Source organism: Chelonia mydas, chromosome 11, assembly GCF_015237465.2.
Source record: "Chelonia mydas isolate rCheMyd1 chromosome 11, rCheMyd1.pri.v2, whole genome shotgun sequence".
Classification (NCBI taxonomy): domain Eukaryota; kingdom Metazoa; phylum Chordata; order Testudines; family Cheloniidae; genus Chelonia; species Chelonia mydas.
The window spans coordinates 58,245,658-58,268,829 of NC_051251.2; the positions used below are offsets into that span (position 1 = coordinate 58,245,658).

At 40.8% G+C, this 23,172-nt stretch overlaps 2 protein-coding genes across 5 annotated transcripts; one reads left to right on the plus strand and one right to left on the minus strand.

Annotated features, from left to right (window-relative positions):
- Positions 1-475: 475 nt before the first annotated feature.
- On the minus strand, positions 476-11,180 carry PPIL3 (peptidylprolyl isomerase like 3). Of its 2 annotated transcripts, XM_037913191.2 has the most exons (7): positions 11,043-11,180; positions 9,248-9,293; positions 7,550-7,624; positions 6,022-6,115; positions 5,224-5,291; positions 4,593-4,711; positions 476-2,434 (listed from the first exon to the last, which is right to left on the minus strand). In XM_037913191.2, exons 2-7 carry the CDS (start codon positions 9,248-9,250, stop codon positions 2,308-2,310), a joined length of 486 nt encoding a protein of 161 aa, XP_037769119.1. In that variant the 5' UTR covers positions 9,251-9,293; positions 11,043-11,180; the 3' UTR covers positions 476-2,307. The 2 variants fall into 2 exon arrangements, with proteins under 2 accessions (XP_037769119.1, XP_037769120.1); XM_037913192.2 differs by lacking the exon at positions 7,550-7,624.
- Positions 10,525-22,907, plus strand: NIF3L1 (NGG1 interacting factor 3 like 1). Of its 3 annotated transcripts, none has more exons than XM_007071860.4 (7): positions 10,525-10,762; positions 12,477-12,920; positions 15,354-15,519; positions 16,585-16,711; positions 17,180-17,318; positions 19,835-19,918; positions 22,443-22,907. In XM_007071860.4, exons 2-7 carry the CDS (start codon positions 12,479-12,481, stop codon positions 22,625-22,627), a joined length of 1,143 nt encoding a protein of 380 aa, XP_007071922.3. In that variant the 5' UTR covers positions 10,525-10,762; positions 12,477-12,478; the 3' UTR covers positions 22,628-22,907. The 3 variants fall into 3 exon arrangements, with proteins under 3 accessions (XP_007071922.3, XP_037769116.1, XP_037769118.1); XM_037913188.2 differs by lacking the exon at positions 10,525-10,762 and adding an exon at positions 11,033-11,158; XM_037913190.2 differs by lacking the exon at positions 10,525-10,762 and adding an exon at positions 11,040-11,162.
- The last annotated feature ends 265 nt before the right edge of the window (positions 22,908-23,172 follow it).

Consider the following 23,172-nt stretch of genomic DNA (forward strand, 5'->3'; position numbering starts at 1 on the left):
AGCAAATAATGGACTTTTTATAAACCTGTATTGTCCAGGAGAAGCCTGGACAATATAGGACATACATTTCTGAGAGGGGGTGGGGGTGGAATCTAAGACTTGGAGTGTGTTGGGGTCACCCTGCAGTATAGCCAAGGCTGGTAAGAGCCAAGTTATGGCTGGCTGGCTGCAGCACGCACACAGACATAGCTGGCAGTGACTTGCATGCTGGAGGCTGTTAGTGACCAGTCCAGGCTGGAGCCTACAGCAGCGAGGCATTGGAAAGGGCATCCTAGGTTAGAGGGCAGGGGTGACACAGTGACTCATTAGTCTGGATTGCACACTAGAATGTTACACTGTCATGTTCAGTACTACCAGTATTGGGCTAGATGCATAAGGGCTGTGCAGGAGGAGAGAGAATGCTGTAATTGCACTTTAGATGGAAAGTGAATGTTTGGTATGCCCCACTACTAGACATGCCTTCTTTGGTACACAGTTGCAATGGGTGGCATATATTTATTATATACTAGCAAAGGATAAGCCCAGGTGATGCATTACAGGTCACACTGTATTCTATTACAAGACTGAAGTCTGATTTTTGGACTGGCTGTGAATTGTCAGCTAAATACTTACACCTTTTCTATTGAACAAATGTTACTTGCATGTATTCATCTAACAAATGAAGTAATTATTTCAATTTTCAGCGGCAATAGTGGAGGGAGGAGCAGTTATTTATGATCTTGCTATTGGGTAGATTGGAGAAGTTAGCAGACTTCAACACAGCAGGAGAAATGAAAGGCAGGGGCTTCTCTGCGCAGAACCTTTAACCCACAAGCAAAAAAAGCTCTAGGAGAGTGCTTCCACCTAGAAGAAAGGTACATAATGTACCTGTTTTTCCAAGAATTGTTACAGTAGGTTAGGACTGAATGAGAAAGCTTCAGAAGAATAGCAATACGATGACTTTTTGGTGAAAGATTTTAACTAGGGCTGTCAAGCCATTAAACAAATTAATTGCGATTAATCGAGCTGTTAAACAATAACAGAATACCATTTATTTAAATATTTTTGTATGTTTTCTAAAACATATTTTTAAACATATTGAATTCATTTACAACACAGAATACGAAGTGTACAGTGCTCACTTTGTATTTTTATTACAAGTATTTGCACTGTAAAAAAAAAACAAAAGAAATTGTATTTTTCAATTCACCTAATACAAGAACTGCAGTACAATCTCTTTATCATGAAAGTTGAACTTACAATTATGTACAAAAAACCCTGCATTCAAAAATAAGACAATGTAAAATTTTAGTCTGCAGTCCACTGACTCCTACTTCTTGGTTCAGCCAATCGCTCAAACAAACAAATGTGTTTACATTTGCAGGAGATAATGCTGCCCGCTTCTTGTTTACAATGTCACCTGAAAATGAGAAAATATGAATGTTTAGCATATCTGACATGTAAATACCTTGCAATGCCAGCTACAAAAGTGTCATGCAAATGCCTGTCCTCACTGTCTGGTGATATTGTAAATAAGAGAGGGCACCATTATCTCCTGTAAATGTAAACAAACTTGTTTGTCTTAGTGATTGGCTGAACAAGAAGTAGGACTGAGTGGACTTGTAGGCTCTAAAGTTTTACAATGTTTTGATTTTGAGTACAGTTATGTAACAAACAAACAAAAAAATCTCTATTTGCAGGTTGCACTTTCATGACAAAGAGATTGCACTATAGAACTTGTATGAATTGAATTGAAAAATACTATATTTTTGTTTATCATTTTTACAGTGCAAATATTTGTGATAAAAAAAATATACACTTCGTATTCTGCACTGTAATTGATATCAATATACATGAAAATGTATAAAAACATCCAAAATATTAAATACATTTCAACACGTATTCTAGTATTTAACAGTGCGATTAAAACATCAATTAATAACAATTAATTAGAGTTAATCACAGTTAACTCACGCAATTAATTGACAGGTCTAATTTTAACTGATGTTATATTAAGACAAAAACCAAAGGATTGAAAAAAAAGATATTTTTAAAAAGATTCTTTCCCCTTTATCTTACATGTACAAAAAATAAACTAAAAGTTCATAAATCAGAGCCTTGGCAGACTGTCTGGAATAGCTGGAACTAGAAAACCCCATTTGAGGCTCACCAGTGGACCCTGCCTGATGCTGTCAGCTCCTGAAAGTCCTGCATTCAAGCAGTAAAGGTCTGATCCAAATTAACTAACACCTTTTTAGTGTCACATCAACACTATGATTAGAAGTCAGTCTGACCAGCTTCTCAGGAATCTGTCCAGGCACTTTATGTCTATGAAGCCAAAGGGTTGGCATGAATTGTGACATCCTTAATGTGAACATCATTAAGAGGTCGGTAGGTTTTCTCATTCACTGGGAGCTTCTCCAGCTCATCTAGGGTCTCCAGACCATCAATTACCCTGGAAAGAAAGCAGAACAATCATGAGAATTCTCTTGTAATGAAAGGCCCACCTTTCCTTTCATAGTCTCGGTATTCCAAAGCAATTTACAGTGAATTAAGGTACCTGCCATGCAAGGACTGAGTAAGGAAGTAAGATAGCTATTATGAGTTTACTAGTAGTTTAATGTCCCCTGGACATAATAACCTATTGTGAAAGAGAATTTTGAGTGGCCACGTATGACTCGTGGGAGGGTGCCACAGTCCTTTTAATTTCCATTTGGGTAGCCAGAGAGATCTAATGTTCCATTTAAAGGACAGCATGTTCCTTTCCCCTGCCCTGTCAGCACTTAATATGACACCCAAACTGGGTTATGATTTTTCCTCCCCACAAACAGGATACAAGTAACTCCCACTGACTTTGCGATATCACAATTCATCCCAACCCTTTCACTCCATAGCTATAAATTGCCTGAGAGGATTCCCGAGAGGTTGGTCAGACTGATCATGGCATTTAAAACTACTCTAGCAAGATACTCATCAAACTGGACTTCACTGGGAATTACTCATGTCCTCTGACTGGGGAATCAGGCCACGGATGACAGATTCTAATCAATAATGTTCTGACACAGAGGCAGGAGCGGTACTAACCGAACCATTACTGACCATATAAATCTGATAGCTCTGGGACATCCTAGATACTGATTTACTACAGGATAAATTTAGAGGTAGAGTTTATACTTCTGGGTTTCTGTCCAAGCTGGAAAGGTGACATGAGAAAGCAACTTAACACTAATAGATACCTTACAACTCTTTAAACAACTGTTACTATGACCATTTGAGAAAGAGGTAAGGAAACATCCAAAATACTATGAGGACAACATCAATATAAAAACCATGTTTCTCTGTGATACTTGTAACAACAGTAGGTAAAAAAGTAACACCTATGCCTAGATGACTATAACTGAAAGATCAGAGGAAAAAAATATTGTTTTCAATGCTGGGAGATAAAGCAGTGTTTCTCCTAGCAGTTTCATTCCCCATACTATTAGGATAAATTCATGAAGCCTCACTTCATGTGAATAAATTAAATATTCAGCTCTCAAAAATATCCCATGCTGGTTTATTTCTCCCTTTAAAATGAAAAAGGAGAACCGGTATGCAAAATTGTAGTGATGACCAAAGAGGGAAATGCTACAAACCAAAAGAGAGAAACTTACAGACACTGTCAATGCTAATAGGCCCCAAGTTGGGCCTACATTTTTCTTTTCAATTTGTGTATATAGTCCTTGTAATTCTTTAAAGTTTCATCCCCCAAAATGCCATGCATAACAGTGCTCTTTCCCAAAAGAAATATATTCTAGTAGCCCCCCAGCACTCAAACAGGACCAACAACAATTCACAAGATTTTTTTCCCTTTTTCTATTCAACCTGAGTGTCAGACTCCATGGAAAGCTACTCTTTGATATATATTTGAAAGGAAAGTTTCAGTTTTAGTACGTTAGTTTAAATCTCTGACTTCTGAGATCTCTTGGGGCCATCAACATGTACGTTCTTATCTCTCAGAAGCTAAAATAAGCCCAATAGCAGTATAACTGGACTTACAGCATAGCTGGTAAAGCACACATAGTTTACCAAAAATATGCCATTCAGACCCTCATTGCACAAGACAAACGAAGTAATTAGAGGTCCAATCCTACAAGCGATTCTACTCAATTCAGTGTGACTACTTGTGAGAGAAAGGGGTTTGCAGATCAGGATACACATTTGTAATGCTATAATTTATAAACATTTTCCATGGAAAATTAATAACTGCGGCACATTTCATAAAATATTGACTTGTGGTATGATTACCTCATTCTGTAATTTCCACATCCAGAGACTGTGTCCAGAAACAATTCTACGTAATAAACTAGTGTGTGCCTGGGTGATAAAGATATTCACCTATTTTAAAGGGGCAATTATAATTAAAAGTGAAAAATACTTTGATTATGTCTTTTAAAATACAGTACAACAACCTTATGTAGTATCTAAAGAAGTCAGTCACAGTTCACACTTATGTAGCCAAGTCTTGTACAGGTTTCTGCTGTAACAGGACTATAGGTTTCCACTACAGTTGCCCTGGTGTATCCTTGCCCTTCATACTGTATCATGAGGAGGCACACTGCTGGGTCACTTACTTCCCAAAGACAGTATACTTCATATCAAGGTGTGGCTGTTTGCCATATGTAATGAAGAACTGAGATCCATTGGTGTTTGGGCCATTGTTTGCCATGGAAACGACACCGCGGACACTGTGCTGAAAGAGAAGTAGAAATGGAAGAAAACGCATACATACGTATTCTGTGAATGCATGACTGCAGCCGACAGCCAGGGCTTAGTTACCTAGCATTCCGACTCCCAATTTTTATTAAAATAGACAACAAAATCTGACTCCCTCCCAGTTGCCAAAACCCTCCTTCGTGATCCGCAACTAGCCCCTCAGATCTGACTCTGCCATGTCAAATGCCTCCCTTTCACCCCTCCCACAAGGATGCGTGACAATCACCTTAGACCAATACAAAACTTCCCCACCTCACCCTCCACAGAGAGTAGCAGCCCTAACTCTAAATTCCCCAAACCACTGAAACTCTCCAGTACCCCACTTCAATAACAAGCCTCCCATTATCTTACTGTGGGCTTGGACTTTAATTAACATATTTTCAAAACCGTTATTTAATCCTAATACTATGCAACATTGATCGTCTCTTGCTCTTGAGACTGAATTCATGTGAAGAAACATCAATAGTATATTGAAGAGCACAGAAATACCTTTAGGTGTTCACTATATTCATCTTCAAATTTCCTGCCCCAAATGCTGTTACCTCCTTTCCCAGAGCCTGAGGAAGTAGTGACAGGGATGGATTACTTTCTTCTCAGGGTTGAGAAAGAATCTCCTATCACAGTCATTTTCAAAACATTTTGAAACAGAATATTGGTATCTTAAGTTATAGTTAAAACTCTAGATAGCCTGTAAGCTGCCTGAGGCAGGGAATCAGGTTTTCGTGTGTGTGTTAGATGCTGTACAAACAATGAGGACCTGATCCCAATTGGAACATATGGGTGCTACTGCAATTTAAATAAATAATCACTTAGAGCAGGAGAACAAAAGACTGAGATATTCCCAAATTCAAATTAATATGACAGCAAACAGCAATAGACGTGAACCAGGCTTTCCTTCAAATAGCAGACACTTTCTGAATCATAGTCCTAAATGCCACACAGACAATGTTCAGAGGCAGTGTGACCTGGTCACAAGCATGGGAAACAGGAATCTCTGCATTCAAATGCTGGATCTCCCACTGATTAGCTGTCAAATCACAGCAAATGATCATGGAGATAATACTAGGCACAGAATGCTGATTGAGAGGATTAAAATTTGTACAGTGATCTGAAGATGTAATTAGCTTATGACTAGAATTAATATTTTAAATCCAGAGTGAATAGCAACTTATCTGAAAGTACCCAGATCATGAAAGTCGCTCTCATCACTACAGCGTTGTGTTACTTATCTTGCCTCCCACCTTTGAGAAAGGGCTCAATATACCAGATATTAATGGAAGGATTTACCTGTTGGATCCCCTGTCTGCACCATGAATCCTTTGATATTCCGGTGAAATATGCAGCCATTGTAGTAGTTACTAGCACAAAGAGCCAGGAAGTTCTATAGGAAGAGCAAGAGTGCTCAGTAAGAAGCAATCCAGCAGTAACATGTTCTGTGCTGGACACATTATGTTATTCTGAGAGGAACACTCAAGGGTGACAGGAATAAAATTAACCCTTCCAGCTTTGGTTTGTATTGTGAGCATAGTATGCTATCACTCTGTTATCTCAGACTGCTCCTGGTTATTGAAATACATTTAAAAAAAATAAGTTTTCCATGATCCCTCATTACCTCTCCCTTCCTCCTTAAAGACTTACCAAAAATACTAACTGTGCCAGTAACAATAAAAAGTAGACTGAAACCTTTTACACCAAAACCAATGCATCAGGATTGGTGGTTTTCTGCAGACACTATATAGAGGGGGAAAAAAATATCTAATGGACACAAACAGTTGGTCACATTACATGAAAGAACACTCTTCTATAGTGTTTTATTTATATTCAGACTGGGACTGCCCAAGACTAATTTAGTAAAAGGCAAAGTTTTGCAAAAAAACCCAACCCCAAACCAGGAAAAAGGTAAGATGGCCAAATTTTTTTCTCTCTCTCTCTCCCCTTTTGTTTTTAAACTCATTTTATCTTTTTTATTCTTCCATGTACGCTGGTAACAGAACATTACAAAGTGGGGTCTCTTGTTAGGAAGCTGAGTTAGATTGAGGGTCCTATAAACCTATTTTCCATAGATAGGCTCCTATTGTGCAAAGATTTATGGGTGTACTTAACTCTAGGAGCTGTGAGTAGTCTAATTGAAGTAACTGAACTACTCTTGCTGCTTCAAATTAAGCATGTGTAAATATGTTTGGGTTCAGGGCCAGAATTAGGAACATAAGAAATGCCATACTAAAGACTATTTTTAATCCCGCTCCTGTTATTATGGCAGCGGGTCCTGCGGGACCCATGGGATCCTGGTCCCACTGCAGGGTTCTACACTAGTCTCCCGCAGGTCCATCTAGTCCAATATCCCATCTCTGGTAAAGGCCAGTATTAGATGCTAAAGAAGAAGGTGCAAGAAGCCCCATCATGGGCAATCATGGAATAATTTGCCCATAGAGGAGTTTTCTTCCTAATCCTTGACAGTGATTATCTTATGCCTAGAAGCATGAAGGTTTACATCTCTTTTACATTTGTATTCTAATGTAATAGTGTTTTCATTTTCCATATAAATGTCTAATCTTATTAAACTCTTGGCTTTAATGATATCTTGTGGCAATGAATTCCACAGGTTAATTATGCACTGTATGAAAAGTTCTCCTGGTATAAGTTTTATATTTGTTCCTTTTCACATCCACTGAATGTTCTCATATGATGCAAAAGGATAAATGGAAACATCCAAAATTTACTTTCTCTATACCATTCATTATTTTGTTTCTGTCATGTCCCATCTTATCTGTCTCCTCTCAATGCTAAACAGTCCCAGTCTTGTCATATTACTCACTTCACAGGCCTTAGGTGTTCGCTCACAGAATATCTCTATTTTAATATCTCCCACATCAGTGTGTAGTGTGACAGCCTGAAGGGAAGGAAAAAAAATTAAACCAGAATTTTGACTCAAAATCAAAGACTGAGAGCTACCAACTCTGCTCTATTCATTAGTCACCCTGGGAATATAAATGCATTTCCATTTCCAGCTAACTGTCTGTGTATGTGAAGTTAAGATGGAGACCAAAATCTGGATTTATTCCTAAATCAAGTGAATTCCCTGAGCCTGTATGCATGGGATCTCACAGACATAAAAAAGCTGAACTACATCCAGAAGTTAGTTAAAAAAAAGTTGTCAGTAAAACTGAGAACAAGATTAATGCTCAGAGCTTTTCTCGTTGTGCTGACGCCAAGCATCACTCTGAGGAGTGAGACGGTGTCCCATGGATCTGCTCACATCCCTAGTGAAGACAACAGGAAGAGATTGGACCTCATGTGAATAAGGCCTGTAATTAAAAAGAACTAACAAGGTATTCTTCAGAGTAATAACAAAGCTCAGCTGCATATATTTTTTCATCTCTGTGAACCAGACCAACACTTTCAGCTCAAAGATGAGAGAAAAAATAGCCTAGTCAGTCATATCTCAGCACACCCATGCTGAAGACCCAAGTTCCTCCCAGTTTCATTCCATGAGATGGTAGTACATGCACTCAGTCAGTCTATAGTAGATAGGAACAAGTGCTTCATGTCACTGACTTGCAATCTTTCTGTTGAGTTAGCACTGATGGGCTGCAAAAAGTGTTTTATATAAGTCCTCCCTCTGAAAGGTGGTGGCTGCAAAGCGCAATTTTCTCAAGGATTCAGTTGAAAGGGGAAAAAAATAAAAACAAATCAGCAGTGTTACTCACATGAGTCAGTCTGTGCTCTGGATTATTCACAATGTATTTTGTGTATATGGGAGGGAATGTTTTTTGGGGAGTTGAAAATAAGCAATGGGATACACAAGTTTTCAGACAGATGGGTGTGCCAGACAGTTATCCAAGTGTTACACACAAAGCTATCATGCCTCTCTTCACCCAGATCACAAAATCACAGCACTTACATTGAAAGAACTATACTAATGTGGTGACAAAACATCACGCTTACTAGTAGAGACATACATGTACAGAAAAAATTACAAAACCAATGTTTCCATACTTTATATAGAAAGAAGGGAAGACAATTGGCTGTGATCTCTATGGAGCCACAATAAAAGAAGTTTGTGTATCTATCTTGTTTGAGAAATGTAACCTTACACTTTATTTCTTGGGTTTTAAATTCTTTCCATTTTTTAAACTCTAACATTCTTAAAAGGGTAATATGTACTCAGACCACAGATATGTATTTACACCCTTAACACAGTTTTATGTGGGAATAGAGACCAAATGAGATGACCAAAATCATTATCCAAACCAGAATTTGAATTTAGTGCTAGTGAATCTAGCAGCAGAAAGCTAATGCACTACCTAATCTCATGAAATAGTAAAACTGACATATTCACTTTTCCACAGCACACTGGACAGAAATTAATTAAATGGGTAGCTGAGCTTTACATCACAAGTTCTTTACAATAAACTAAACTGTGGGATTATTTGGGATTCAGAGCTGCTCTCCAGTTCTCAATACTAGATTCATAAAATTTAAATATATATATATAAAAAACTGCCTGTCTCACCATGTCTTTTTGTTAGGAGTCCAATGCAGACAAGTCAAATGGTTTCCTGCAAAGAAAACACATTTATTTTAGTTTTTCTTCACCACCTCCTTTAAAAATTCTAGAATCTTTTAGGTGGTCAGTGAAACTATACAAGTGATTGCACTATGGATTTTTACAGTAGTGTTCAGATCAACCTGTTCATAAGCATTTTATGTATATTACATAAACTACCCACCACTTAGAGAACTAGAAATTAATTGAACAAAGTATTTTTATAAACAAATCAATATATAGAAAAACTTCCATATGATGAGAGCCTGAACTGAAGAGATTGCAACTGTTCAATTTAAAGAGAAGATTCATAGATTTTTTTTTAAAGCCAAAAGGGATCATTATGATCTAGTCTGCCCTCCTGCATAATACAGGCCAAAGAACAGCTCTCAATAATTCTTGCATCAATCCCATAACTTCTGTTTGAGCTAGAGCATAACTTTTAGCGAAACTGAGATTTAGTCTTCACTTAAAGACTGCAAACAATAGAGAACCTACCACATTTCTAGAAAACCATTGGAACAATTTTAATTAGTCACTGTTAAAAATCTGTGTCTGAATTTGTCTAGCTTCAGCTTCCAGTCCCTGGATCTCACTATGTCTTTTTCTGCTAGTTTAAAGGGCTGTTTACTATAAGAAATCTCCTCATACAGGTATTTGTGAACCGTGAGCAATTCACTTCTTAACCTTTTCTTCAACAAACTACAGATGATCTCTTGAGTACCTCTGTGTAAGGAAGGTTTTCCAGACCTCTAATCATTCTCCTAGCTTTTTTCTAAATACTTTCCAATTTTTCTGTATCCTTTTTGAAGAGTGGCCAAGTCTCAGTAACGTACAGACATAATACAACCTCCCTAATTATGACATTCCCCAGCTCATATATTCCAGGATTGTATTTGTCCTCTTAGCCGCTTATGTGACTGTGGAATTGTGGTTTATTTGGGCATCAGATAAAACATTCTTAAACAACTCTTTATTACCGTTCACATTTTTAAGGTTACATTTTCCCTCCCACACTCAATTATGCTCATGGTTGCTTTCAGCTTTGGGAAAGTGGGCCTTTTAAAGCATCCAGTATAGTAGATAGCTATTTCTGGTGGTCAGGACACTATTGGTGGCACATAAAGGAAATTAGGCTGTAATCACTTGCACCCAAGTAACTAGCTATCTTATGACAGGTTTCAGAGAAACAGCCGTGTTAGTCTGTATTTGCAAAAAGGAGAACTTGTGGCACCTTAGAGACTAACCAATTTATTTGAGCATAAGCTTTCGTGAGCTACAGCTGTAGCTCACGAAAGCTTATGCTCAAATAAATTGGTTAGTCTCTAAGGTGCCACAAGTCCTCCTTTTCTTTTCACCCATCTTATGTTCAGGGACCAATTCCCGTTCGCCCCTCAGAACGAAGTCCGATACCGAGCGACGCAAGGTCTGTTATGGCCCAGCACGGGGACTTTTGAGAGCAACCACCCATCACAAGCAAAGGTTAGAAATGGAGGCAGCGACCAGCCCGCTCCCTCCTCGGACCGGGCTGACTGCTGGGGGTCCAGAGACAAAGAGGCTCAGCCGGAGAGCGAGGGCTGGGCCGAGGGGGCCAAGCCCTTAACGACTCAGGCTCTACAGGGCTGCCCCAGAGCCGCTCGGCCCGGGACAGGGGCTGGTCAGCCCAGCTGAGGGGCCGCTGCAGGGGAACTGGGGCCTCCGGCCCGGTACCCCGGCGCCCCGGGAGGGGCCCAGCCCCCGAGCGCCGCAGCCGCCCGCTCACCTGCTTCCCGCGCTCGCAGCAGGCCCAGCGGAAGGGGCCGCTTCGCAGACGGACCAGGCCCCGCGCGGGGCGGGGGCGCTCTTCAGCGAGGCGCCGCCAGTCCCAGCCGGGCCGAGGTAGGTGGGTGTCGGTGCGCCCGGGGGGCTGCCGGGCCGGATCTTGGGGGCTGCCCTGCCTGGCAGGGGACGGGCCCGCCTGAAGGGCCCGCCCCCGGAGAGAGGCGCTGACGCTGCCCCAAGCGAGGGCTGTCAGCGCGGCCTGGCTGCGCGCCGCGGGGGTCGGGTCATAGCGCCCATCTCGGTGGCACCACTGGCCCGAGCAGGAGCCCAAGCCTGGGGGCAGGAGCGGAGCCCACACTCTCTGTCATAGCTTCTTCCCTGGCTCTGCTCCCTGTGGAAACCCAGGCTCCCCAGACCAGCCAGTGGCGTCCCTATGGTGGCATAGCCACAGCTTGTCTTACCTAGGCAGTGTTGCTAGATCAGGTAGCTTTTCTAGCTCTTATGGGTGCGCAGTAAAACCATGGGAACATGGCCAGGCCTGCCCCATCTTCCCCAAGACTGCAGAGAGCCTGAAACAGGAGTTCAGCAGGGTACCATTGTGCTGCTAACCCCTGTGTTAAAGGGGTGTGAAAGCAGAGGAAGGACGACTAGTTACAACACTAGAAGACGAAGTAAAAGTTTATCTTTATGATGGGGTTTGCAAAGTCAGCCTTAAGATTTTCAAAGACATTGAGCTGAGAGAAGGATTGCTCTGCCCATGACTTGCTATTTAAGTCTGCACAAGACCACAAAAGCTCAGGATCCCAAGATCTCTTGTGCTGCATGTGTTTAAAGTCAACCCTGGTTGCTTCTATAAGAGTTTTATTAGTGTCTACCTCTGTCTCATATGCAGCGTTCATCAGTGTTGGAGAGCAAAGAATGGCACATTTTCCCCCCTGGTGGCTAGCAGTTCTTGTTGCCGTTACCGTCTGATCAAAAGCTGTGTTGACTTGTCCCCAACGTATCATGTTCACCCATGTGTCTGATAATTCTGTTCTTTACTACACCAATTTGCCTGGTAGTGCAGTTAGGCTTACCAGCCTCTAATTGCCAGGATCGCCTCTGGGCCCTTTTAAAAAATTGGCATCCTCCAGTCACCTGGTTCAGAGGCCGATTTAAGCAATAGGTTACATACCACGGTTAGTAGTTCTTCAATTTCATATCTGAGTTCCTTCAGGCCCTGGTGACTGACCACTTTAAGTTATCAATTTGTTCCAAAACACTTCCATTTCCATCTCTATTGAAAAATATTGAATGAGATGCCCAAGTGGAGGTGTTTTCATACCTGGGCTGGACGTTGGCCAGTCTGAACGCTCAGACATTGATGTTTAACTCAGAATTATCTTAAATTTCTGCCCTATCCCCCAACATCCCTAATTATGTTTTGCCTCTTTAGATATGTGCATGCTGCTGTCCTGTGTGCACCTGATTCGCCGACCTCTCCAGTGCATCCAGCCTTTGCTTGTCTTGCCTTCACGCTCCTTCATGGATCTAAAAGCTCTAGTTTCCTCCTTGAATGACTTTGCTTCACTCTCTCTGGCTGAAAGCTGGGACAATGTAGGACTACTGGTAGAACCGAGCCCACCCCATACTGTGAGCACACTCTTCCTAACTAATGACCTTACAGAGGAAGTAATGCAGGAGGCATTGCAGAGGAAGGCAGATCTTATCCTCTCTTACCACCCACCCATATTCCGAGCACTCAAGCGCATTACATGGAAAACCTGGAAAGAGCGTCTTGTGATCCAGGCTTTGGAACACAGAGTTGGCATTTACTCTCCACACACAGCATATGATGCCATACCTCATGGAGTCAATAACTGGCTCGCCAAAGGACTTGGTGAGATACCCCTTTTTTAACTGATACTCAATTTAAATTGCTCTTTAACAATACAGTGTAAGTCTATGAGAAATGTCTTTATCAATTTTCCCAGGTGCTTATATGCATGATTTGAGTTTATTTTTTTTAAAGTGTGTTTTTTCATAATTTTAAAGTAATCTAAATCAGTGGTTCCCAAACTTGTTCCGCCGCTTGTGCAGGGAAAGCCCCTGCTGGGCCAGGCCGGTTTGTTTACCTGCCGCGTCCTCAGGTTCGGCCGATCGCGGCTCCCACTGGCCGCAGTTCGCTGCTCCAGGCCAATGGGAGCTGCTGGAAGTGGCGCGGGCCAAGGGATGTACTGGCCACCATACATAATCATACGTTGGTAAAAAGTTCCAGATAGCTCTAGAAACCAAAGTTCATAAATTAAGTCTCTTATTTATCCACAGAGTAAGCTTTCCCACATTGCACGATAAATATGACTCAGCTCTGACCTGAGAGAGAACTTTTAAGGCAGAATTTCCAAACTGGTCTGTGGACCACTGGCTGGCTGATCATATAATCTTGGATCTCATCCTTGGTTCCACCTTAGTGAAAAGATGGGAGCCCGTGATGGAGTACTTATTTTTTCACCCAAAAAGGACAGCATGTAAATTTCACTGTCAGCTAAAAATGTATACATTCTTTAATACTTTTATTTATGTGACCCCATCATATGGTATCTGAGCACCTCTGAACCACTGATGGATTTCATCCTTGCAGCATGTCTGGGACATAGGGAAATATTATGGAACTGAGGCCCAGAACAGATTGTGATTTGTCTAAGATCAAACTGGAAATAAGGCATTTTTTTTTTCACATGGAGAGTAATTAACCATTGGAAAAAAATGATGAAGGGTTGTAGTGAATTCTTCATCATTAACTATTTTTAAATCAAGACTGGATGTTTTTCTAAAAGATACAGTCTAGGAGCTACATAAGGGCGGTTCTATGGCCTGTGTTATGTAGGAGACCAGATGATTTCAGTGGTCTCGGAATCTATAAATATGCAGGAAGCCTGTGAAGTGAGAACTGAACCTAGGTTTCCTGAGTCTTAGTTCAGTGCCTTGACCATCAGACTGTCCTTCCTACCAAGCAACTGTAAGCAATTGTTATAGTTATCACAAAGACGTTACGTGATTGGGACTAAAAGGCAAAGTGTTCCACATGCTCATGAATGCTAGGTGTTATTTAATTGGCCAAATGGGTCTCCATAAGGCATTCCAACCAGTATGCAGAGGCAAGTATGCTGGCATTTAACACTAAACTAGAAAAAGTACTAGAAAAATATATTGTAAGAAACAATCCTGAACCAGCCTCTGGGGGATGAGCCTTATTGGTCTTTTCCATCTGTAATGTCTATAGTTCTGTTATCAAGTATATGAGAACAGAACCATTTGAGCACATTTGGTGGGTAACTTGACTACAATAGTTTAAGCCACAGATCACTGGATGTGCTCTGGTGTCTCCTGGATAATACGAGTGGTTCCTTTCATACGTTTAGGGTGTAAGAACATTAAAAGAAACATATCCATTGATACTTAATAAATCATTCTCCCTCCCTCCCAGCAATCCTTATTTTAAGTTAGAAAAAAATAAACTTTCTTCTGTTTTTATAAAGAGTTAAAATTGAGTTCTGCATGTATGATGCACTCTTGGGCACAGACAAGCTTTTGTAAAGTGCAAAGTCTAGCCACTTATACAGTATTTTAGCTACATGAAACCACCTAGATTTTTATTCTTTACACTGAAAAATGGTTCAGGAATCATTGGTACTATATTTTCAGTAGTTGGCTCTCTAAGGCAGGTTTTGTACAATACATCTTTGTGTTTATACAATACTTAGCACTGTGGCCCCTAGACAATAACATAACACAATACAAATAATATGTTAGCATTAGCCTACAGATACTTAAAACAGATTCAGTCCATCGGAGACAGCATGGCTTAGGGGACCACTGTTGGTGTCAGGAGAAGTGGATTCTAATTCTTTCTCTGCTATTGACTCATTTTGTGACCTGGGTCATGTCACTTCACATCTCAGTGCTTCAGTTTCCTCATCTGTGAAATGGCGATAATAGTGTTTACCCACTTTATAAACCACTTGAGATCTTTAGATTAAAAGCACTACAAATGCTATTATCATCATCATCATCAAGCTGTTGAACAGTTTACTACAGATCATAAAAATAAGTTGAGACTTGTGTCTGACCGTAAACCAGCCTTGCAAAATAATTATGGCAATTTACCAACACAAGAACAAAATCTGCTTGCCCATAGTTATGCTGATGATGATAAAGAAAAAAATAATGCTATTTTATTCACCTGCCACAAAAATAATATCTTCTGTGGTTGAGTGGACCAGTACAATTTTGCAAAGCTGTTAAATTTCTGTACTGCATGTTGTTTTCTCAGGTGCCTGTACCACTGTCCCACTACAGCCGTCAATGGCTCCCAGCTACCCAACTGAGGGCACTCACCGGGTGGAATTCAGTGTGGACCATATTGAGCACCTGGAGACAATCCTATCTAGCATGCGAGGGATCCCAGAGATTTCATCTCTCATTACTCTCCCTGCCAGGTACTGTGCATGGTTCTCTGTTGTTTTCTTCTGTTGCTTTGAAAAGGGAAAGTTGTTTCTTAAGATGCAAACTACAATAATGGGAAATAATATACAGGTGACTATCTAAGGTCTGGATAAGATGTTATAACTTCTTATTGAAAGTTTTTACCATTGTGGGATAGTGGGCCTTTAAGATGGAGATCGAGATTATTTTACTATTATCAGTTTCTCTGGGTATTCTTCAGGCACTGGTTTTTATGTTCATAGTTGGTGGACTTGGATGCATTTGATGATAAATCTGACTTCCTCAGGTACAGTCTTCTGTGTCAGGACTTAATGAGGGAAGTTATTTAACTTAAAGTGTAGTGACCTCAATAATAAGGAGATGGTTAATGTGTCAGCAGAATGTGTGGGCCAAATGGTATGTGGATATAGTGGGAATAGCTTTTTCTATGAAACTGAACTTTACCTTCAGGTGGAAGCTAAAAAGTGGCCTTAGTGCCATAAGGAAACCTTAAAAATCTCATTTTCAAATCCATTTCACAATTTGTTTGGAGTGAGAAGAACTGACTGAACAAGATGGATAGTCTTTCCTTTTAAAGAAGCCCTTTTTATTACCAAGTGTTGAAATTCCAATCTGCTTTTGTGAGAACAGTGAAAATAACCTTTGTGGAAAAAATTTTAAACATGGATGCTAATGGCATTAAGAGACTAAACAGAACATGTGACCCTTCTGTAGTGTTTCTTTGGGCAGAAAGAATTTGCGTTCAGTTTGCTCCACAAAGTCTAAATTTAATATTAAGTACAAACTGGGATTAAAGGGTGGCTAGTAACTCAAGAAGTTACAGGTACCAGTCCAATTGCAGAGATGGAGAGGAACAATTTTGTCATTCAGTTTGATGGGAGCAGTTTGGCTTAATTCCCGCATCCCCATTAAGCTGTATGTTTCTTTTATAGTAGTGTGTTGGTCTGGTACCACATCTCCTTTTTCTTTCTTCTGTGATAGAAAGGAGAGTTATTCCATTAACTAGATTCTGAAATTCTGTTTTCTTAGTAAACACCAAAAATTCTGTCATTTCTCAGGGCTGAAGGTGAGGAGCAGACACGAGTCAGTTTGAACTGCACCCAGAAGGCGCTGCTGGAGGTGGTGGCATTATTGTCACGGAACAGCCTTCTTTATCACAAGACTGAAATAATGTTATTACAGAAGGTAACAGAATTCACATACCAATTCCTCTTTCCATGAATTTAGTGCTTGTGAAAGGCACCAGGTTGATAGCCCTGGACGCGGAAATCCTCTACTCACAGACCAGATACAGCACTATCAGCAGCAATGCAAGTTTCCCTGAGATGCCTCTATCAGTTTGCCTTAACACTGACCTTGAGGGACTTGAAAGCATTTACTTTCTAAATCTGTGAAAATGGTTTTGTGTGACCTACAGTAGCACTTCAACTAATAGTTAGTGTAGATGTGGCCAACGTGTTACCTAGTCCTTTGCAATATCATATGTATCTTTCTTTTGCAAAACACTCAGAAACTGACTTTCTATGTTTAATTATTCCTCCTGTACTCAGCACTGTGGTGTCTAGATGTCAGTTCCTGTTAGAGTAAAAGGTGATGTGAACAGCTGCAGGGAGCACATTCACAGTAATTTTTTAAACTTCTGCTTCTCCGCAGCCTCTGCTTCCACATACTGGAATGGGACGCCTATGCACGCTGAGTGAGCCAGTCTCCCTGTCAGCCTTGACTGAACGAATCAAAAGCCATCTAAGGCTGCCTTACATACGCCTGGCCCTGGGAACGGGGAAGACATTAGGTAAACAAGTCCACAAGTGTGTTTGATTTTTCCACTATAATTAGTGCCCCATAAACACAAGAAGTTGGTGAAGTAGTTATTACTGGTGTATTATCTCTCCTGTAGGACTGATATGCTTCCTAGTACCAGGTGGGTCTAAAGAAGAACTGGTTTTAGTAGTTATTATACTACATATATTCTAGAGCAGGGGTCGGCAACCTTTGGCATGCAGCCCATCAGGGTAATCCGCTGGTGGGCTGCAAGACATTTTGTATGTTGACCATCCACAGCTCCCAGTGACCACAGTTGGCCGTTCCTGGCCAATGGGAGCTTGGGGAAGCAGCGGCCAGCACATCCCTGCAGCGTGCTGCTTCCAGCAGCTCCCAGTGGCTGGAAGGGTGAACCGCAGCCACTGGGAGGTAGGGGTGTGTGTGTGTGCGTGTCCGTGCGTGTCTGCAGGCAGTCAACGTAAACAAAATGTCTCGGGGCCCACCAACGGATTACCCTGATGGGCCGTGTGCTGAAGGCAGCCGACCCCTGTTGTAGGGACTCCTTTTCTAATATAGTCTGAATTTTAACAGTGAATTTTGTGTTACACTGGTTATCACTGTGAGGGAGAGAGCACACAAACAGCATTAGCTGTCTTTTTCCATGAGTTGTACAATAGCACCTCCTGTTATAGGGTCTTTCCCAAGACTTTTGGGGACAAACACAGACATGCCACCTTGAAGGTAATATTCTAGAAACTCTTACATGATGAATTGAGATTTAACTTCTCCTTGAAATAGTAAGAATACAGTATACTTGTATAGCACCATACAAAAGTATGTACATATCTGTTGGCATTATTAATATTGATATGGGAAACCACCAAACACTAATTTAACCATTATTTTAAAATAACATTTTATTAAATTCAAAGGCCAAATAATATTTATACAATTGTTTTAAACATTCCTAAAAAGCCTAAATAAGCAATTTACTACATCCAAACAATAACAAAACATTACGCATTTGATTAAGATGCTTACAAGTGGGCTAATCCCAGGGCTGCTTAGACCCATATTGGTTGACTTCAGCGTGGTCAGGCAGCTATTAGCGATGAACCCTTTAAGAATTTACTTTTTATACCCTTTCACAAACAAATGATGTTGTAATTGCCAATTACTGATGTTAGCTAAAAGCCAATTTGAGGCAATTTACCCTTATTTTCAGTTTTAAATTAGGTAAGATTTATGGCCTCTTTTTTTTTCCCATTTTTATTTTCTCTGCCACTCCTTGCTTACAAGCAAAACAGTGGGAAGGTTTGGGCTTGTTTGTTTTTTTTTTTTAAAGACAGTTTTTTGTTTTGTTTTTTGTTACTGCAGCTCTTTATTTTCACAGCCTTCTTTTACCTTCTGTTGGGGGCCTTCTCCCTACTAGCCACAAACTATAAAGCAAATGTTATTTTTTTAAACCAAACTTAAGCTAACTTTAATTTGTTTTATTTTATACTTATCCTACAATATCCATGTTTTGTGAGAGGAGAAACTGAGGCACAGAGAAAGGACTTGCCCAGGATCAAACAATAAATCAGTAGCAGAACCTAGAATACAACTCAGGTCCTCTTGATCCAGTTACCTGTCCTAAACCCTAACTGCCTCCCTTCAAACAGGATAACTTGTGAGACTGAATAATTGGGAAAGCTTGTTCTTAGTTTTTGGTATTATCCCTGAGAAAGGCAAGTCTTATTAAAAAACTATCGAGATTAGCAGCTGTGTTCCTAAACCATGCTCAGTGTTTTAAAGCCCCTAATTCAGTATAGACCAGTGGTTTTCAAATTTTTTTTCTGGCGACCCAGTTGAAGAAAATTGTTGATGTCTGTGATCCAATGGAGCTGGGGCAGAGGCGTTTGGGTACAGCGGTGAGGGCTGTAGGGTGGGACCAGGAATGAAGGGTTCAGAGTGTGGGAGGGGACTCTGGGCTGGGGCAGATGATTGGGGTGTGGGCTTACCTCAGGCAGCTCCCAGTCAGCAGCATAGTGGGGGTGCTAAGGCAGGCTTCCTACCTGTCCTGGCGCCATGGACCGTGCTGCACCCTGTAAGCAGCCAGTAGCAGGTCCGGCTCTGCATGGCTCTTGCCCTCAGGCACTGCCCCCCCCAGCTCCCGTTGACTTGTTCTTGCCATATACATATGAGATCATTTTATTCATTACTAATAAGACACTTCAACAGATGAAAACTTAAACTGCAGTGGTCAAGAACCAGCCACTGTGTAGCAATTTCCTCTTTTCTCCACGCATCAACTGGAGAAGGTTCCTGCTAGTGAAGAGGAGCTGTCCATCCATCACTAGTTTACAGAGACCATGGCTTTTTGCTGCATTCCCAGTTAGTGGCCCATACACCTCCTCCAAACTAACATCCCCTCCCAGCACCCAACAAATTTCCATTGGGTGTACGACCAAGACAAGGGTTAGCACTGCATTTATCTGTTTTGAAGCCAGCATCAAGTCTGAGGGGTAGGAAGGCAGTTTAATTGTGGCACTTGCTGTCTTGCAGAAACCAAAGTGAAGGTGGCTGCTCTGTGTGCTGGCTCTGGGAGCAGCGTCCTGCAGGGTGTGGAAGCCGACCTCTATCTCACTGGTATGAGACTTGTTGTTCCATACTTAGCTTTATAAAATCATCACTAGAAAGAGCAATCTGATTAGTTGCTGAGGAATCCAGCTGTGAAGAAGAATGTGGTATAATTGCAAACGGCAAGGAATCAGTTAGTTACTAAAAGAACAAATAAATCCTACAAGCAACAATGCAGGTCCAGTGCTAGATTGACCATCTGGTAACCTATGATAAAGATGTCAAATGTAGGAGACTCTCTGTTCAAGATTGTAGCCCAATGTCCATGGGGAATTTGTCAGTCATCCCATCGTAGTGCAGATGCTTGTATTAGATGTGTATACATGCAAACAATTCAAGTCTAACAAAATTGTGGGCTACGTCTTTCTAATCATTAAGAATAAAATGAGATGGGCTTTTGAAATAACTAAATTTAAGAAATAAACAAAACAAGGCTCCAGTCTTGCAACTAAAGGCGCATGGGTGCATGACTGTGTGGAGCCCCACTGACTTAAAAGGAACTCCACATGGTGCAGTCAATTGCAAAGTTCAGGGACTAAATCTAGGAGGAGACCTACAGTAAAAACTTAATCCTCATCTAAGCTTCTTAACATAGCATTTTTCTTTAGGAGATGGTAATAATCTAGATTGCAGTAGCTCCCAAAATGTGAGAGGAAGACAGTCTACAACCCCAAAGAGCTTCCACTCTAAAAAGAAAAAAGTGAAGAGTGGGGGAAGCAAAGTGATCAGCGTGAGGCTAAGCATATGTTTCATTAGCAGGATGTTCATTTGTTGGTTTTGTGTGTTTAATTTTGAAGTGTCTAATTTAAAAATCATGTCTTTCTGCCACACTGGTTCCCAGCTTCAATTCCAGCATCCTTATAACCTGTTCTTCCTATATGTGAGCAGTTCACTCTGAGATATGTAGGTGACTCTTACCATATACGTATGAGACCAATCACGTAGGTGATTAGTGTTGTGGAAGAAGTTAGGAGGATTCTGTAGTCTGCCAGATGGACATGGAACCTTTCCTCTCTCCAGGTTACAGCTAGATCTTCCTTCTGTTAGATCCAGCTATTCAGTTTTAACCTGTAAACCTGGAAATCCACCACCTTCTGTACTGTGCGTAGCCCCATATTCTTAAGGCTGGGCAATTCACCTTCATTCTTCCCAACCTGGCTCTCCCAGCACAAAATCCAAACCAAAAGATGCATCCTGTAGAACATATCAAGTTGTTCTAACACAGTTTTCAATTAAACATTTCAAAACATCAGCTAGAATTACTGGTATTACATTAGTGCCTAAAATGTGGTAGGTGCTGTGCAGACATACAGAAAGGCAATTACATCACATAAGCAAGACATCCTTCAACAGCCAGTGCTGTGTGAAAAGCAAACTGTCTGGTTTGTTTGCACATATAGTCACTGCACTTCCAGTATCTAATATTGCTTTATAAGGTACAGTAGGATACTTGGTGTCTGAAAGATGCTGTGTAAATCCAAGCTCTAACGTGTGGAGGTAGAAAAAGTTCCTAATTGGTTAAATCCTCAGGAGGTCTCTGGAGTGTGTCTGGGAAAGATAATTTCAGCCATTGTATGACACAATCTAAAACACTGTGTATAATGCTAAAATGTAATTATTGTTGACAGAGAACTACATAGTAATGCAGACTCACCTGGAATGGTGTCATAGGGTAACTTCCCCCAGCTAATAAGAAGCTGTGGCTCTAGAAGAGGGTTCTTGGTCAGGAGAGCCTCGCTGGTAAGGGACCTAGACATAACCTTAGTCTATCAACTCCACTTAACTCAGCCCCTTCCCCTTCTAGCTAGAGATGCTGGGGGAATTTGTACAAAAGTTCCAGCTGTGGGTGAAATAAACTAGACCCTGAAGGGGCACTGTTCAGTATACATAAGCCTCACTGGACTTACTGAAGTCCACTAGGGGAAACTGAGGTAGAGACACAATGGTGGTGCTGCACCAGGCCCACAGAGGTGCTCTAGGAGCAAGGGCCCTCCATGTAGATGGATTATATAACACATAGAAAGTTAGACTTATTTAAAAAAATAGGTTTAAATTATTAGTGTTAACGGCAGATTTTAGAAAACTACATCAGAATATTAGTGTACTATTGAGAATGTAAATATAAAAATAAGTCTCCACTGGATGGAGGTGAGGGAAAAATAGTAAGAGTAAAAATTCCTGCAGAGGTGGGGGTTGTGGGGGCAAATACTCTTAAATTTTATATAATGAAGTGTTTGAGGTCATTTAAGGTAAACAATTCTGTGAAGTTAACATTCATGAATTCTTTAAAAAGAGCACTCTTGTATATAGTGTTGGAATCTATCACAATCTGCATCACATTTCTCCTTTTGAGGGAAACATATTTCCATAGTTCTCTATAGGACTGTATTCTAGAAAATGGAACAACATAGCATTTTTGCAACATTACTCTTCCACAGGAGCAGAGACTTTTTAAATATATTACTTACAATGAACTACAAATGATGCAGGTCTAAATAGCTAATCTACGTGGTATCTCTTCTCATTCTGGCAGGAGAGATGTCCCACCATGAAGTACTGGATGCTGTTGCCAAAGGGATAAGTGTGATTCTGTGTGAGCACAGTAACACTGAGCGAGGCTTTCTGTCAGAGTTGCGAGATATGCTGGCTACACACTTAGAGAATAAGATCACTGTCATTGTGTCAGAGAGAGACAGAGACCCTCTTCAGGTGATATAGAAGAAAGCAAGGGTCACAGCATGGAGTCCAGAGTGTGCACTTGCATTGTCGGTGTGGGGGACAAACTTGATTAAGATGCTCTGAACTAGTGCAGTCCAGAATAACTGTACAATACATTCCCCAAAGTGTAGGAGAGGTAAAATCTCTCTCAGGTAAGAATGTTAATTTTGGACTGACACACTATTTCCTGAAGATTACTTCTTGCTGCACTCAGCAGGGATGGGATCATGAGAATGTAACTAAGTAATCCAGAAAGAACAATATAGATTGATGACATCAAGCCTATGTATCTTTGTTTCCAGTACTAGAATATGTCCCTAATTATCAGTACAAGTGACTACTTAGCACTTACTAAGTAGTGACTACTACTTAGTAAGCACTAAGAAATGGAATGTTTGGAGCAGTGGTTTTTTTTTTTAAAATACATGTAGGTTCTGATTGCATGCTGGTTTGAGCCTTTAGCCTGCAGTTGCTTCGTGTTTTGAAGCTTATCTCAGCAACTATAAAGGCTAAATACTTTTTTTTAAATGAAAATTGAGCTTTCT